Genomic DNA, 17,664 nt, shown 5'->3' on the forward strand with positions numbered 1-17,664 from the left:
CCTACAAAGGAGTCTTTTAGTGCTAACATGTCCCTTCCCCACCCCTGCCAGACCGATCCAGGATATAAGTCCCTGATGGGCAAAGAGGGTAAGTCAGTCTATCCATCATCTATTGCTCTTTATCAGACTACTCAGACTTGAGCCTTGAAACATTTGAGTATTTATTTTCTCCTCATTTCTGTGGGTCAGCAGTTCTGACAGCACAGTGGGGATGGTTTGTCTCTGTGGGCACTGAAGGCTTGTAGGGGGCTAGAGGATCTATTTCAAGGTGGCTCACTCACATGTCTGGCAGTGGAATTCCTTTCCACATGTGGGCCTTTCCACAGGGCTACTTGGCTGATCTCATAACCTGGTAGATGGCTTCCTCTAGAGCTAGCAAACCCAGAGAGATAGGTGGAAGCTATCCTTTTTATGGCCTAGCCTCAAAAGTCACATAGCATCACTTCCGCCACATTCTGTTTGTTAGAAGTGAGTCATTGAGTCTGGGCCATGTTCAAGGGGAAGAAAACTAGGCTGCACCCTTTGAGGAGAAGTGTGTCAAAGAGTTTATGGCATATTTTAAAACCTCCAGTCAGCATCCATTGCCATGCCAAAAACACAGCTAGTATGCAGGAACATGTGCTTCTTTCATCGCCCAGCTGAGTCCAGACTGAGGGAATGCTACTGCTTTCTAGAGAGACAATCTAGCATTAGTAGGTTTTCACTCTGAGATTGTGCTATGCCAGTTTATCTTACAATTCAGATACATTGCCTTTCTCCTACCAGCAACCCTTTCAAGTCATTAGCATCACGCCACCCCTGAGAACTACAGCTACTAACATTTTTGACATTTAGCAACTTCAGGAGCGGTTATCGGGTAGTGTTATGAGCAGGCAGTGGAGCCCACCAGCCTGGCCGAGAGTCCCAGTCACACTGCTTACTGGCTTGTATGATTTGAGCAAGTCCCTTAACCTCTGTGCCTCAGTTTTCCCATATGTAAAACAGAGCCAATGATAACACCTCCTGGTTGGGTTGCTGTGAGGAACAAGAGAGCTAGCATGTATAAAGCTCTTAGAACAGTGTCTGGCACATAATAAGAATCATATAAAATGCTTTTATGTTATTGCCTGATTTTGAAGTGGGGCAAACAATTTAATTTTCTTTTCCTTTCCTTTCCTTATGCAAGTTCCTGTTTTATATGAGGAAGGCAAAGATGTGAAGGTTCTTGAGTTGCTTTGGCTCTTGTTTTGATCCAAAGTTGAAGAAGTAGAACAATGTATGTTTTAAACTCATTACATTTAAGAGTTTCTGATACACTTGTGCTTTTGTGTTCCAGTTTTGATTAACATATTATCTGTTATTCAGAGAATAAGACCCACAGTCTGGGAGATGACCCGATAAAGCAAGAACAGTCCCAGAAAAGGCTTATTGACAGCTGGATGCAGAGATCAAACACTCAAGGTACCAGAATGCCTGCTCCTTCTGCAGGAGGCCTTCCTGGGTCCGATCATCCTCTGTGATGCTGCAGTGGAATTGCCTAGGGAACTGTCCTGGGCTCAATCAGCACCCCAGGCAGTGCTTTAGAGGGTTCAAGGGAGTAGTATTCTGTGGCTTAAGCAGAAGACTATAAAATGGAAGGGGCCAAGAGCATGTACCCACAGGCGTCTCAAGGGAACTTAGTGGCAGTTTAGAGGATAGTTGGCATCATAGAAAAGCACTCTCATGTCAGAACCTTCTACAGCCACCTTGTCTTCTGCAGGCTCCATTTTGATAAACCTTCTCCTGAAGCAGCCTTTGATCCCAGGGTCATCCCTAGGTCTGTGCCACCTCCTGAGCAGTTGTTCTGAGGCTCCTACCGGCACGCTGTTCCAGCTACCTGGGATTGGCAGGTAAGCATAAGACTCCTTAAAAGCTTGTTTGGAAGAAGTTTCCAGGAAGCAAGTCCCTATCTGGTCCTGACCGACCTAGGAGGTCTGCTCTAGGCAGGAAAACTAGAGAATTTAGCAGGCAGGTTGTTTGGGTCCCTTGACCTTATCTCCCTCTCACACTTGTGTGTTTTCTTTTGTGTCTGTTGCTAGTACCTTGACTGGGATTTCAAGCCTGAGGACCACAGGTTCTTGTGATGGGTCATTTCCCCTCTTGGCCCTGAGAGAAGCACAGAACCTGGCACTTACTGGACTGAATCTGGTGGCCAGGAATGAAGGCTCCTGTGACAGAGACCCAGCAGAGGGAGGCGGAAGGGCCTTCCCACTCTGCCAGCTTCCTGGAGCTGTGCACCTCCTCCCCCTGGTACAGTTCTTTATCGGCTTATACTGCCAGGCTCTGCAGGATTTGGCAGCAGCCAAGAGAAGCGGAGCGCCTGCGGACTCACCGACACATCCCTCCTGTGTGAGCTCTGGGGTAGAGGCCAGCCCCGAGGACTCACTTTACAACCTGGAAGGCTTCTCTGTGGCTTCACTAAGCGTTCTTCAGCACCTGGTGTGCCACAGCGGAGCAGTCATTTGCCTGTTACTATCAGGAGCAGGCGCTGATTCTGCTGCTAGGGAAGGAGACCAGAGCCTGGTTGACGGACATGGTCGTGGGGATGTGACCTCAGCCCCAGGGGGGCTTGCCGGTGACCAAGGCCAGCATCCACTATTGAAGATGCTTCTTCAACTTTTGGCTTTCTCTTCTGCAGCAACAGGTCACCTTAAAGCCAGTGTCCTCAGCCAGTGCCTTAAGGTTTTGGTGAAATTAGCTGAAAATGCTTCCTTTGATTTCCTGCCCAGGTATAACGCAGCATGGGAGTCATGATTCCTTGTGGGTCTTACCCGGCCTCTTGAGGTCTGTCCTGTGGCCCCTGTACTTGTTCCCATCTTGACTCGTCCACACTGCTCAGCTCTAAGCCTTGGTTTAGGTTCTTAGCTAGAGTTCTGAAGTGATGGAAAGTGGGGCCAGGAGTTAGAAGAACCAAGGAAGTGGTTTATTTGGCTTAGTTCTGTCTCTGGATAGTAGGTAAGCGAAAGACACATGTGATAAAAGAAGGCTGCTAGTCACTATGGAAGAGTGTCCTGCCCCCGAAACAGACAAAGGCTGAACCAAGAGGCCTTTGAACCTGGGACATGGATCAGGTGAAGACCAGATTTCACAGCCACATTGAAGTTTAGTTTGGTGGGGTTCCCTGAAGAAGCAGAGGGTGTGCAGAGGGTCTGCAGCTACAAGCTGACCTTGCTGAGCATCTGCCCATCATCATGGTGTCCACCACTGGCATGATCCACAGGTTACTTGCTCTTCTTAAGGTTTGTTGCGGAACACTGTTGTCATAAATTCCTAGCTTGGGATTCCAGACCCTCAACACTGGGAAGGTAAACACCACCCAGCCAGTCCCCTCGTCCTGTAATCCCATCTCCCCCTCAGCATTCCACCAAGAGGCCAGTTCCTCTGTTGAATGTATCTTAAGCCTTTTTGTTTCTGAACTCAGAATACCTGTTTGCTAAAAACACTTCTGGATCCTGGTTTCCATATGAATATATTCTGGCTTGTCTGGTGCGTCCTAAAGGTGGTGCTTAGAGCTAGACACAGTGTACTGCAGAGTAGTGTGAGCAGCAAGGTAGGCGCGTTACCATCACCCAGGTGCCTGGCAGGGGGCCCAGCTCATGGTGGCTGATGGCTTCTTTTTTATTATTATTATTATTATTATTTTTGAGTCTTCTCTTTCCTTTTTTTTAATTCCGTAGTGCTTTACAGTTTCCAAAAGTTTCACACACGATTTCATATAATCCCATAACAATGCTTTTTTTAAATCCCCTACCCCTATATTGCCCTTCCTCCCTTCCCTCTCCCCACTGGTAACCACTAGTTTTCTGTGTCTGTGAGCCTGTTTCTTTTTTGTTTTGTTCACTAGTTTGCTGTATTTTTTAGATTCCACATACGATATCATACTTGCCTTTCTGTCTGACTTATTTCACTTAGCATAATGCCCTCCGAGGCCATCCATGTTGCTGCAAATGGCAAAATGTTGTTCTTTTTTATGGCTGAGTATTCGTGTGTGTGTGTGTGTGTGTGTGTGTGTGTGTGTGTGTGTACATGTACCACATCTTCTTTATCCATTCATCTGTTGATGGACACTTAGGTTGCTTCCATACCTTGGCAATTGTAGATGATGCTGCTATGAACATTGGGGTGCATGTTTCTTTTCAAAGTAGTGTTTTTGGTTTTTTTCAGATATATACCCAGGAGTGGAATTGCTGGGTCACATGGTACTTCTACTTTTAATTTTTTGAGAAACCCCTATATTGTTTTCCACAGTGGCTGCACCAATTTACATTCCGCCAACAGTGTAGGATGGTTCCCTTTTCTTCACATTTGTTGTGTTCTTTTTGATGATAGCCATTCTGAGTGGTGTGAGGTGATATCTCATTGTAGTTTTGATTTGCATTTCCCTGATGATGAGTGATATTGAGCATCTTTTCATGTGCCTTTTGGCCATCTGGATGTCCTCTCTGGAAAAATGTCTTTTCAGTTCTGCCCGTTTTTTGATTGGGTTGTTTGTTTGATGTTGAGTTGTATGAGCTATTTGTATATGTTGGATATTAACCCCTTATCGGTCATATCATTTGCAGTTATCTTCTCCCATTCAACAGGTTGTGTTTTCATTTTGTCGATGGTTTCCTTTGTTGTGCAAAAGGTTTTAAATTTAATTAGGTCCCATTTGTTTATTTTTGCTTTAGGAGATGGATCCAAAAAAAAAAAAAATTTGCTGCTATTTATGTCAAAGAGTGTTCTGCCTATGTTTTCCACTAGGAGTTTGATAGTAGCTGGTCTTCCCTTTAGGTCTTTAATCCATTTTGAGTTTATTTCTGTATATGGTGTTAGAGAATGTTCTAATTTCATCGTCTTACAAGTAGCTGTCCAGTTTTCCCAGCACCACTTATTGAAGAGACTGTCTTTTCTCCACTGTATAGTCTTGCCTCCTTTGTTACAGATTAAATGACCTTAGGTATGTAGGTTTATTTCTGGGCTCTCTATTCAGTTCCGTTGATCTATGTGTCTGTTTTTGCACCAGTACCATACTGTTTTGACTACTGTAGCTTTGTAGTATAGTCTGAAGTCAGGGAGTATGATTCCTCCAGCTCTTTTCTTCTTTTTCAAGATTATTTTGGCTGTTTCAGGGTCTTTCATGTTTCCATATAAATTTAAAATTTTATTCTAGGTTCTGTGAAAAATGCCATTGGTAACTTGATAACAATTGCACTTAATCTGTAGATTGCCTTGGGTAGTATAGCCATTCTGACAGTATTGATTCTTCCAATCCAAGAACAGGGTATATCTTTCTGTTTATGTCGTCTTTAATTCCTTTCATCAGTGTCTTACAGTTTTTGGAGTACAGGCCTTTTGCATCCTTAGGTAGGTTTATTCTTAGGTGTTTTATTCTTTTAAATGCGATGGTAAATGGGATTGTTTCCTTAATTTCTCTTTCTGATAGCTCATTGCTAGTGTATAGAAATGGAACAGATTTCCGTATATTAATTTTGTATCCTGCAACTTTACCAAATTCATTGATGAGCTCTAGTAGTTTTCTGGTGGCATCTGTAGGATTTATGTATAGTATAATGTCATCTGCAGACAGTGACAATTTTATTTCTTCCTTGCCAATCTGGATTCCTTTTTCTTTCTTTTTCTTCTGATTGCTGTGGTTAGGACTTCCAAAACTATGTTGAATAAAAGTGGTGAGAGTGCTCATCCTTGTCTTCTTCCTGATCTTAGAGGAAATGCTTTCAGCTTCTCACCAATGAGTATGATGTTTTTGAATTTTATTTATTTATTTATTTATTTGGGCTGCATTGGGTCTTTTTTTTTTTTTTTTTTTGCATTGGGTCTTAGTTGTGGTATGTGAGATCTTCGTTGAGGCATGCAGGATCTTTAGTTGCAACGCATGGTCTCTTCATTGTGGCATGTGGGCTTCTCTCTAGTTGCGGCATGTGGGTTTTCTCTTCTCTAGTTGTGCGTGCAGGCTCCAGAGTGTGTGGGCTCTGTAGTTTGCAGCATGTGGGCTCTCTGAGGCATACAAGCTTACTTGCCCCGAGGCACGTGGGATCTTAGTTCCCCGACGAGGGATCGAACCTGCATCCCCTGCTTTGGAAGGTGGATTTTTTACCACTGGACCACCAGGAAAGTCCCTACCAATGAGTATGATGTTAGCTGTGGGTTTTTCATATATGGCCTTCATTATGTTGAGGTATGTTCCCCTCTTTGCCTACTTTCTGGAGTTTTTCTCTTAAATGGATGTTGAACTTTGTCAAAAGCTTTTTCTGCATCTATTGAGATGATCACATGGCTTTTATTCTTCAGTTTGTTAATGTGGTATATCACATTGATTGATATGTGGATATTGAAAAATCTTTGCATCCCTGTTTCTTATTTTTTTAATGAATGAATTCCAGGAACCACATTTTTAGCAGTTCTCTTGGTAGATATATCATCATTCTGTTCCTGTTGAGCTTGTCCACAATAACATCAAAAAACAGCCATTTAATGGGTGCTTACTGCAGGCCAGACACAGATGCCTTCTGTTCACTAGCTTGGATGGCACCCTCAGAGCCCTGTTGTCTTCACGCCCAGTACAGAGCTTGACTCACTGTGAGCACTCAGTGTTTGTTGAATGAATAAACCCCATGTTAAGGTAGGGAAACTTGTCTGAAAACCCCAGAGGGAGTATGCTAGATCAGCCAGTTAGGCTCCTGAATCATTGTTCTTGATCACTGTCTGATGCCACCTCCCACACAGTGCTTCTCTGAATTCCTTCATGCTTGCAGGCTGAACCCCATTACCACACATCTTCTTGTTCACCTTGAAGTAAAAGCCAGGGACAGGTGCTACCAAGGCTCCATAGCAGTATACAATACAACATGAGCAGCCAGGCAGGCTGTGATCTCCTATGAAAGGCACCACTGCCCACCCAGGCTTGAGGGCACATCATCCCCTCAGACTCTTGTCTTCCCACTGCATCTGTTTTAGGGGTAGGTCCAGCGTAGCTCCCCAGGTACTGGCATGGCAGGCGCTTTTGAACAAAAAGTTCTCATCCCCAGCTCAACCAAGGAAGCATGACTTATTTATTGTGCATTTAGGGGCTGTGCAAAAAAAAAAATTTTCATTTAAAAAGGCGGCTCTGATGCTGTCAAAAATAATTTGGAAACCACTGTGTTGTATATAAAGATGGATTTTTTTAGTTTCAGGGGACACTTCTGGCCTAATAATGAAATTAGGTAGTAACTGGTTAAATTCCAGTTTCCCACAAAGTTCCACACTCCCTGGTGACTAGAAACATTCAGCTTGTCTCTCATACAGGATTTGCTCTAAAATGAGTTCGCCCCAAAAAGACCTTGCTTCCTAATGGTGTACAAGGAATATTCTTAACCCTCGGTGCCGTGTTCATGAAAAGGGACATACCCGCAGAACTGCCCCTCCCCCCACCCACAAGGCTGTGTGGGTTGAGCAAAAAGCAGTGCTTGTCTTTGGACTCAGTTCCTTGGTAATGAATGCGCCATCCCTTTGCCCCCAAGACCAGGGCGAGAGTGCCCAAGCCCCTCACCATGCACACCCTGAGTGCATACCTTCTCATACGTGGCGGCAGAGGAGCTGGTGTTTCCCGACAAGTGGGGAAAATGAAGTCTTCCTTGCCCAGCGAATGGTCTCATAAGATCCAACCATAGCCAAGTCCACATTGTTGCTGCTGATGCCTGGCCAGTCCTCTGGTGGTGGGCACAGGACATTTCTCACACTCAAGTTGAACCTGCCTCCCTGTTTGGGAGCAGAGGCAGGAAGGAGCCCAAGAGTAGTGTGGGGGCCGGCACCCGAGGTCCAGGGGGGCACCTCGTATTTGCTGGGTGGCACTGTGCCAGTTAAGGGCCTGTCATCTCTAAGGGATGATAGGCCCTGTCCCTCACAGCAGTCCCACAGTGAAGGGTAGTACCCACTCGTTCACCTGAAACAAGTATCAGCAAGTAGGGTGGCATCTGAACTCAGGTCTGTCTGAATCGAGTCTCCTTTTTACTGGCCTCTTCAATTTCCTGTTGCCTACCGTGAAAGGTGAGGGTGAGTTATGGGATTGGGTTGGAGGTGTCACGTCTCTCTGGGGCCCTGTGTTTCAGGTTCCAGTGTGTGTTCCGGGTGCTGCCACGGTGCCTGCGCCCAGAGACACCCCTGCCTAGTGTGCTGCTGACTATTGAGCTCCTGTCCCTCCTGGTGGACCATGAGAAGCTTGCACCTCAGCTCTGCTCCCACCCGGGTAAAGCAGGCCGGGGGCACGCATCTGGACTCCTGCAGCTTGGAGGGAAGGGTGGTGGCAGGGGCAGGTCCAGGGCCTCCTGAGGGCTTCTGCAGCTTTCACCTCAGGCACTGGGTGAGAAGGCGGATCCTGAGTGAGAGGTGGTGTGTCCTTTCCAGAAGGCTGCCTCCTGCTGCTTCTGTACATGTACATCACATCAAGGCCTGACAAAGCCGCCTCGGAGACACAGTGGCTTCAGCTGGAACAAGAGGTAAAGACACCAGAGCCCCTTTTGTGCTGCTCACCACCCCACCGCACCCCACCGCACCCCACCGCACGTAAGAGCCACTCTTCTCCTTCCTCTGGGAATTAAAGGAAGCTTTAATTCATTTTGGTAACGCGTTGAGCCACTAGCAAGGTAAACTCATTGGGGGGCTCCATACTACACAGATACAGTACAGTTGGAGCCCAGGGTATCCTGGGACTTGGCAAGGTTGCCTGGTGGCTGGAGGTGGGCACGGAGGAAGGTGGGTCAGTGGTGAGACACAGGTGTTGGTCCTGAGTGTCTCCTGGGAAGGTCCCAAAACACTACCACCTCTTGGATCCCATTAGTGCAGACAAGCAGTTGCTGAGGCAACTGGAGCTCTTGTAGAAGGCTGAGAAAGCCCTCACTGTGACCAGGGCCTCACTGTGCCATGGATGGGACAGTCTGTTCTTGTTCTAGGCTGTGTGGCTCCTGGCTAAGCTTGCTGTGCAGAGCCCCTCCTCCCCAGTCACTGGTTCCAGCTGCCAGTGCAACGTGGAGGTGAGTGCCGGGGGCAGGCAGGGCAGCTCTGCTGGTGGATGACAGGGCCCTGTGAAAGCATCCCATGCTCCTTCACCAGGGCTAGACCCTGGTGCCACTGCTCAGAACCTTCCTCACCCGGGTGGCTAGGAAAGATGCTGCCCAGCTAAGCAGGTTGTCAGGGTGCAGGGACCACCTGACCAGACCTCAGCCTGCGCCCTCCCTCAGGTGGTCAGAGCACTCACGGTGATGCTGCACAGACAGTGGCTGACTGTGCGGAGGGCAGGGGGGCCCCCGAGGACTGACCAGCAGAAGCGGACGGTGCGGTGTCTGCGAGATACAGTGCTGCTGCTGCACAGTCTGTCCCAAAAGGACAAGCTTTTCACTGTGCACTGCGTGGAGGTCCTGCATCAGTACGACCAGGTGATGCCAGGGGTCAGCATGCTGATTCGAGGGCTTCCTGACGTGACAGGCTGTGAAGGTGAGCCTGCAGGAGGGCCCCTCCCTGCCCCAGCCCACATGTGGAGTTTGCCCTGAAGTTCATGGACAAATCAGACGACCTGGCCTTAGGTCAGCAACACTCCATCCACACAGCCTTTGCCGGCACAGGGGCCATTTTTTTTTCTTCCCTGTCCGGTTCTTCTCTCAGCATATCAGCCTGCCTTTTACTCATACCTACTGAGTCGGCCTGGCAGAGCCACGGCTTTTCCAGAAACATCCCTGTCTGAATTGCCTTTGTATTATTTTGCTTGCAGTAGCTGAGGGAGCAAGGCCTGGGCGTGGAAGGGACTGCCTAGTTCCTGTGGGCCTGGTGGGGAGGAAAGGTGGGACCTCCCCCAGTCCCAGCACCTTCAGGCAGGACTTCACCACAGAACCCTCTTGTTTTTGGCTCAGAGGCAGCCCTGGATGATCTCTGTGCCGCGGAGGCTGATGTGGACGACCCCGAGATGGACTGTGGCTGAGGCCTGTGAGCATCGAGCCACATGGTGGCACCAACACCACGACTTTCCTTACCTCATCCCCTGATTAAAAGCAGTGACAGGCTGTTAAAGAAAAGGCCAGCCTTATGTTTCCTGAGTCTGATCTGTGTCGGCTAAGTGGGAGGGACAGAGCAGGAGGGGGAACCCAGGGAAGGCTGAGATCCTTCTTCCTGTTCCTGGCCAGCAGCCCCATGGTAATGAATCTGCTTTGAGGAAGGAGCCCTGCCCTGCCCTGCCCTGCCTGTGGAATTGTCCGGAGTCATCACTTTCGCCTGAGGCCATGGGAAGAAACCATTGTGTGGCAGGGAAGAAGGTGGCCCTCAGCCCAGGCCTAAACCAGGGAGGCCTGGGAAAATGGGGCCAAGGGGTGGGTGCAAAATGGCCACGGCAGGGGCTCCCAGCAGGCCCAAGTCCTGGAGCTAGCCTGCCCCATAGCGCTGTCCTCCCGGTGTGAGGGCGTGAGGGCCCTGGTGTGTTGTGCCAGCCGGCAGGCCCACAGCAAGAGGTCTGAGAAGGCCTTTGGGGATAGCACTGTGGGTGCCTGGGGAGGGACAGGTGTTGGCAGGAGGGACAGCCCAGGCAGGCTGACAAGTGGGGCGGGCCTTGCTCACACCAGCCGCTGGGCGGGCTCAGGCTGAGTTTCACTTCCCGCCACTGCTGCCAGCAGCAAGAACCAGCTGGAGAGCGTGCACCCTGAGTCATTGCTGCCTGCTGCTACTCGGTAAGTGAGGACCCCCGAGGGGAGGGGGTAGGGCGGGAGGGGGTAGGGCGGGAGGGCCATGGGTACCTGACCCACCAACCCTCACCGGACTAAGCGGGCACTAGGGGGAGGAGCCAAGCCTTCCCCTGAACAGAAAACAGTGTGCTGGTCCCACTAAGAAAGCCACCCCACCCTCCCTGGCTTCCTGCCCTGGAAATGGGTCCTGGAGCTCAGCAACAGTGCCTGCCCGTGCAGGGAAGGCCAGAGGGGTGCTCCTGCCCACCCCACCCCACTTGCCTTACCTCTTATCACTGGGCACTCACACACCCACCACCCACCCCACGCTCCTCCACAGGCGCAGCGGCAGATACCCAGCATGGGCTCGCAGGCCTTGCCCCCGGGTCCTGTGCAGACCCTCATCTTCTTGGACCTGGAGGCCACTGGCCTGCCCTTCTCCCAGCCCAAGGTCACAGAGCTATGCCTGCTGGCCATCCACAGATGGGCCCTGGAGAGACTTCCCACCCCTCAGGGGCCTCCTTCAACAGTGCCCCCACCACCCCGGGTGCTGGACAAGCTCTCCCTGTGCGTGGCTCCGGGGAAGGCCTGTAGCCCTGCAGCCAGTGAGATCACAGGCCTGAGCACAGCTGTGCTGGCTGCACACGGGCGTCAATGCTTCGATGCCAACCTGGCCAACATGCTCCGAGCCTTCCTGCAGCGCCAACCACAGCCCTGGTGCCTCGTGGCACACAACGGTGACCGCTACGACTTCCCCCTGCTCCAGGCAGAGCTGGCTGTGCTGGGCCTTGCCAGTGCTCTGGAGGGCGCCTTCTGTGTGGATAGCATTGCTGCCCTGAAGGCCCTGGAGCAAGCTGACAGCCCCTCAGAGCATGGCCCAAGGAAGAGCTACAGCCTGGGCAGCATCTACATGCGCCTGTACGGGCAGGCCCCACCAGACTCACACACAGCCGAGGGTGACGTCCTAGCCCTGCTCAGCATCTGTCAGTGGAGGCCACAGGCCCTGCTGCGGTGGGTAGATGCTCACGCCAGGCCCTTCAGCACCGTCAAGCCGATGTACATGGTCACAGCCTTGACTGGAACCAGCCCAAGGCTATCTGCTGCTACGGCCACTGTACCCCTGGCCAGAGCCAGGGGCACCAGCCCCAACCGTGGTGGAAACAGGAACCCTAAGCCCCTTTCCCCAGTGAAGAGCCCTGGAGCCCCACCCAGGGAGGGACTGCTGGCCCCACTGGGCCTGCTGGCCTTCCTGACCCTAGCAGTAGCCACGCTGTATAGGCTGTCCTTGGCCATACCCGGGCAGTAGGCCAAGAAGGAAATTCTGACTAATAAAGACCCTCCACAGCACCGAGTGATCACTCACCTCTACCCACCGTGGCAGCCTGAGAGCCTCCCGCACGTCTGCCCACACTGAGACACCTGGGGCCGGGGGCACAGGAAGTGGCAGTCTTTGTCCATCACCCACCCTAGCAGGATGGTCAGACGTCTGAGCCCAATAAAAGTAGGGAAAACAAGGAACTTCAAATACTGGATGGAAATGATACCTAGCCTAAAACCCAATCCCAGCAGCCAAGAAAGGAGACAGCAGCTCCAAATAGTTGGATTTATTATAAACAAGGGTGCAGACCCTAGACTCCAAAACACATCAACAGGTACAAAGCTACTATGTGGTGAGACGTTAACGGAGGGATAGGGAACAGCGAGGTATGTGTCTGGGCCAAGAGCAGCCACCAAGGGTCCCCTCCACCTTTGGTCCAGATGACACCTTGGCCCAGGCGTCCCCACTGCCGAGACAAACTGTGGCCTGGGGTACTGGAGCTGGAAAGCCTGTGAGGCTGGCGCTGGGGAAGCAGGGACTATCAGACATCAGAGTTCCTCTGCTCTCCGGGGCAATTTTCCTCCAGGACCCAGGGGTTTCAGCCTCACAGCAACTATTACACACATTTTGAAACAGAAAACAGGCAAAATACTTAGCTAAAAGTAAAACAAAAACACTGCAGGGAGGACACCTGAGTGTGTAGGTGGACAGAGGCCACCCTGCCCACTTAAGGTGGCGGCCAGAGCCAACCAGGGCAGCCAGAACCGAGGGTAAATGTGGCCCTCCAGGTGGTCTTAGGAAGGATGCAAGAACACAGACCAGGCAGACAGCTCTCAGGGGAGGGTGGGGTTCTGCCTGAGGTGTTTTGATATCAGGAAGCTGCCCACCCTCCACTGGGCATGGCACAGGCTCAGGGAGCTATGGGTAATGGTTGAGACCCACCTGTAGCCAGTTCCCAAGCCTCACCCACCTGCCTGCATCATCCTCAGGTTCTTCAAAGACAAGCCTGGGGACAAGCCATGGCCTTGAGCAATGGCTAGCCATTCTGCAGAAACTGGAACACATGTGCATCCCGCCGGCAAAAGTCTGTACTATCCTAGTGTGACAAGCCCCACTTGCTCTCCCTGGGGTGGTCTAGAAAAGAACTGTTCTTTGAATTTTGCTTGAGATTTCAGGAAGCATAATTTCGAGTGAGGAAGGCAACGAAGTGTGGTCCCAGCAACTCTGGCAAGAATTGTTCCCAGCCCCTCATTGGCATCACAAGAAGCCTCGTGTACAAACAGGACACACATACCACACACAGGGAGAAAAGGACCGTGCCTGCATACCCATTCACACACACATGACAGATCAAGTGGCAGCCAGAGATGCAAGGCTGTGCTCAGGGGGCCGCCTTCGGGGGGTCCATGTACGCTGGATTGTAAGGAGGCTGGCTGGCAGGGTAGGGCATGGCTGCACCTCCTGAAAATAGAGAGGACACTGGTTGGCCGTCGGCATGGCTGCAGGGGGTCTGGCACAGTTGGAATCAGTAGGGGTACTCACCAGCCACTGTCTCATGGTAGGCAGGGGGGCCCATGGGCTGGGCCAGGTAGGGTGGTGGGTACTGCGTGGGGTACGGCGCTGCTGGCATCCCTGGCTGGGGGGGCATGGAGTGGTAGCCCTGGTACGCTGGTCCAGGGTAGCTGGGCGGCACACTTGGAGCTTGCGAGTAAGGGGTGTGCACTACTGTGGTGGCCGTGGTGGTAGTCACGACCGCTGAAAAGAGAGTACCAGTTAGGACCCTCAGGCCTGCCACCCCTCCCTCCAGCTCAGCTCCATCAGGCCCCTGGTAAACCACGCCCACCACCTGGGGTCGGCACCCTCACACAAGGGGTCACAGTGGGGCAGGTGGGCTGGAGATGCTTACGACGCGGTCGGCGGCACATCTTGTACAAATAGCAGCAGGAGCAGGTGAAGCAGATGATGATGGTGACAACGGAGAGCACAAAGATGGTCAGTCCGACGGCCACAGTTGTTCCAAACCTGCCAAAAAGCCAGTCAAGGCCCAGGGCCTCTCTCCCCTATCTAGGACCAGCAGTCCACACCACACCCATTCCCAAGGTGCACCCCCCTTGCCAGAGGAGACTCTGGGCAACACAGAGCAACCTCTGGGGTATGTAGCTTGAATCTGTTTCAGCCTCAGGTGTTTGCTCAAGTGTAAAATGGGGTTTCCTGAGAGTCCAGGTGAGGACTGGCCACACTCTAAGGAGCATGGGAGAGAGTTCTTCAGGTGCCTCCCCCATACACACATCTTGTCTACCCCACCGAGCCAGCAGCAGATGCCCATCAAGTACACGCCACAAGCCAGGCACTGTGTGGCTTGAACCAAAACTCAGAGGTGGGCGAGACAGACCAACTCATGGCCTCTGGGAGACCACAGATTATTAGAAGAGGCAGGTGTTGAGGGAAAATGACTCAGGAAGCACAGGTAACGAAAACGGGGAGAAGTTCCAGGAAAGGGGAGGCTGGTGTGGCCAGGACAGTGAAGACAGGCACGCAGCGAGCCCAGGGTAGGGCTGCTGGCCCCCAGAGTGACAGTGAGCTTACTGGGTGCCAAGCACTGTGCCAGGTGTCCACATACACCCTCGCTCTGACCAGAAGGGCAGGTGGGTAAACTAAGAGCCAGGCGGGGCTGGAGGGGCCCTGCCTTCTGGAAGAGGCCGCCTTCCTGCCCACGCAGGCCCCTCAGCAAGGACCAGGACCAAGTGGAGAGCCCGCGCCCCGAGAACGCAGGCCGTGGGTGGGAAGTTCACCAAAGCTGACCTTCAGGGGCACAGCCACAGCCCCAAGCTGTCCTCCCCTGTTCCCCGAGGCCAAGCAGTGTGCCAGTAAAAGGCAACTGCACCAAGCACATCAAAATGTGGAAGGGGCTTGGTGAGCTTTAGGCATTCGCCTCCCCTGAGGCCTGGGGGAAGGCTGGGCACCCCCCTTCGCCCCGCCTTGGGTGGAGGGTCTTCCATCTCACAGCCCAGATGGGCAGCACAAGCTCAGCAAGGCCCGGCACACAGCTTTGGGACAGACTAAGGACAGACCCTTCACACTCCAGACTCAAAATACCTGACTGCATTCGTAAAATAGGAGCCATTGGCCACTGTGAGGCCCAGAACAAGGCCCCAAGACAGGACCGTCAGGAGGTACCTTCCTGCGTAACCAGAGGAGTCTGTCACTGCTCCTCACCCACAGGCTCCTCCCAGACCCTCCACTGACCCAGGGATGTAGATACGCAAGCCCACGTTCACACGCAATCAATAGCACTCAACTGTAGGGCCACCACCACGGATCTCTAATCTCTCTCTTTCTCTCTCTTCTGTCTCTGTCTCTGACACACAGTATGGCGCCCAAGCTCACCCCATGTTAGCCTCCACCTTCACTTAGGGGCCTCCTGCACCCCCGGACTTCCCCTTTCCATCATGAGGCCACTCGGTTTCAATCTCCTCCCCGCTCCAGGAAAAGTAAAGCAAATCTCCTCGGCCCTCCCCTACCCGTGACGTCAGAGGCAGGAAGGAGAGATGCGGGGCCTCTTAAAGACACAGTGCGGCTGGCGGGCGCCCCGGCTGCTCCCAGCTGCGCTCCACACTGGGGCCAGGAGTGGGGAGGGAAGTGCTCGGCTGTCTTCCCGGAGCTGCCTCCTCAGCCCTGCCTGCCCAGGCCCAGCTTCTCCACCCCACTGTCCAGGAGAGCACTACCACGGGGTCCAAGACATGCCCCGCCTAGGGTCCCCAAACCACGCTCCTACTCCACCCAGCTCAGCTGGCCAGCCCTGTTCCAGCGGTCCCCTCGATGGGCTCCTTCAGCCATCTAAGCCCACCAGCAGACCCGGGGGCCGGCCGGCCCGTCCCCTCAGCTCCTCCTCTCCCACCAGCGCATGCTCCAAGCCACAAACCTGCCTGAACCTGAACCTGCCTCACCAGGAAGATGCAGATGCCTCCCCAAGTCCCCCTGGCCACCCTGTCAGGTCTTATCTTGTCACTCCTGCTCGAAAGCCTAGTATAGCTCCTGTAGCTGCTGGGGTCACACAGGAATTTGCTTTATAATTCACTTGTTAAACTTTGTGTGATGTGTGTGTGTATCTGTACTTTTCTCTCTCTGTGTGTATATACATATATAAATACATATATAATAGTTGATAATAAAAGGAAAAAAATCTAGGATTTGTCTTATCAGATAGTAACACTTACAATAGGCAAATGTTAATCTTAATTAGAAGTCTAAATAAGATAAAACTTGTGCGGCCTGGGACTCCCACCCTCCCTCCTGTGCGCTCCAGCCACATCACCCTCCTTTTCAGCTTTTGAAAGCACCATGCTGTGTCCTACCTCAGGGCCTTTGCACACGCATTTCCTCCCACCCATCTGCCCCGTCTGCTCTTCTCTTCCTCCCACCCCTACACAATTAATTCTTGGTCACTTTTCAGACCTCAGCTCAAAACATCACTTCCTCAGGGACACCTTCCCTGACCATGCAGATGAGGTAAGCCTCCTCGATAAGTGCTCTTACAAATCAAATTCTTGTCTACCTCAGTTTATAAACACACACTCCTTTGTGTGAGCGTTTGACTAATGTACATCTTACCTCCAGCCTGCGGATTCATGGATGCACAGACTGCACCAACTCTGGACCATCACTGTATCTACAGTGACTGGCCATACAGGAGGTGCTCAATAAGTATTTAACAAATGAATAAATTCACTCAGGGACCCCATGGGCAGCACCTAGTAGGACAGCAAGGCACATTGCCCTGAGGAACAGCAATATTTGAGGGGTGGTTGCAGAGTGGGGCAGGGGCCTGTGGCCACAACAGGCCACGACACTAATGGAACCACAACTCTGAGAGGAAGGAATGGGGCTTCCCAAGGCTGAGGCTACCTCCCAGATCAAGGAGCCCAAAGGCCAAGTTCAGAAGGCAGAGTTGGCCTAGGCAGGAAGGGAGAGAAGGCCAGGGTAACAAGAGCCCAGGCAAGGAGCTTGCAGCGGGGCTGAATGGGACGGTCCCTAGGAGGCCAAAGACTTCCAAAGTCCAGACGCCGAGAGGGCCGTCTCTGGAACTGAGACATCAGCACTCTCACTGCGACGCTGGCCAGGAAGCACGCGGCCATGACACACTGGGTGAGAGAGCTGCGGAAAGAGCGCAGTGAGGGCTGAGAACTGACACAGGTTGGTGATGCCCACACCTCACCTAGTGGACCTCCCTGCCCTCCCCCTGCACCATCACAGCAGAGTCAGCGCAGAGGGTCAGCAGTGACCTGCCTGGAGCCTGGAGCCAGCAGTTCCACCACTTGGGTGCTTCAAGACACACCATTCCTGCCTGATCATCCTGTGAGTGAAAGGAGCTAGGAAGGGACAATGAAATCAGGACCCAAAAGAACCATGACAGGGAACCAAGGAAGCTCTGGGGAGAGAACCAGCCACTGACCATCAACAGGGCAGGACAGGAGTCACCTGCCAAAGTGGAGAGTGGGTGGAAGACCCACAGGTAACATGGCCACACCATGGGGAGCATGGAGCCCAGGCCATGACAGGCAGATGTGTTCTCATCTGCATCACTGTGCTCTGAACTGGTGCCTCGTTCTTGGAGAACCCAAGGAGTCACCCAGAGGAAGAGCG

General features: G+C 52.1%; 3 protein-coding genes across 3 annotated transcripts in view; 2 read left to right on the forward strand and 1 right to left on the reverse strand.

Annotated features, from left to right (window-relative positions):
- ATRIP (ATR interacting protein) overlaps window positions 1–10,048 on the forward strand; it is a 16,504-nt gene extending 6,456 nt beyond the window's left edge. The window contains 9 exon segments of the mRNA XM_007446155.1: window positions 1–88; window positions 1,345–1,440; window positions 1,739–1,868; window positions 2,058–2,747; window positions 8,109–8,245; window positions 8,404–8,495; window positions 8,949–9,029; window positions 9,237–9,489; window positions 9,903–10,048. The exon segment at window positions 1–88 is cut by the window's left edge and continues 12 nt beyond it. Of these exon segments, the coding sequence (XP_007446217.1) occupies window positions 1–88; window positions 1,345–1,440; window positions 1,739–1,868; window positions 2,058–2,747; window positions 8,109–8,245; window positions 8,404–8,495; window positions 8,949–9,029; window positions 9,237–9,489; window positions 9,903–9,970 (1,635 nt within the window). The 3' untranslated portion in view covers window positions 9,971–10,048.
- An 856-nt stretch (window positions 10,049–10,904) lies between these two features.
- Window positions 10,905–12,048, forward strand: TREX1 (three prime repair exonuclease 1). The gene is given in 2 exon segments (XM_007472190.1): window positions 10,905–10,969; window positions 10,971–12,048. Coding segments are annotated over 2 exon segments (1,104 nt in total). The 3' UTR covers window positions 12,010–12,048.
- A 1,354-nt stretch (window positions 12,049–13,402) lies between these two features.
- The window catches only part of SHISA5 (shisa family member 5), a 19,716-nt gene continuing 15,454 nt past the window's right edge, over window positions 13,403–17,664 (reverse strand). Inside the window, exons 4-6 of the mRNA XM_007446156.1 lie at window positions 13,928–14,043; window positions 13,564–13,776; window positions 13,403–13,482 (exon numbers count right to left, since the gene is read on the reverse strand). Coding sequence (XP_007446218.1) covers window positions 13,403–13,482; window positions 13,564–13,776; window positions 13,928–14,043 — 409 coding nt within the window. The remainder of the gene's footprint in view (window positions 13,483–13,563; window positions 13,777–13,927; window positions 14,044–17,664) is intronic.

Source organism: Lipotes vexillifer, unplaced genomic scaffold (genome assembly GCF_000442215.2).
Source record: "Lipotes vexillifer unplaced genomic scaffold, Lipotes_vexillifer_v1.1 scaffold491, whole genome shotgun sequence".
In the NCBI taxonomy this organism is placed as follows: domain Eukaryota; kingdom Metazoa; phylum Chordata; class Mammalia; order Artiodactyla; family Lipotidae; genus Lipotes; species Lipotes vexillifer.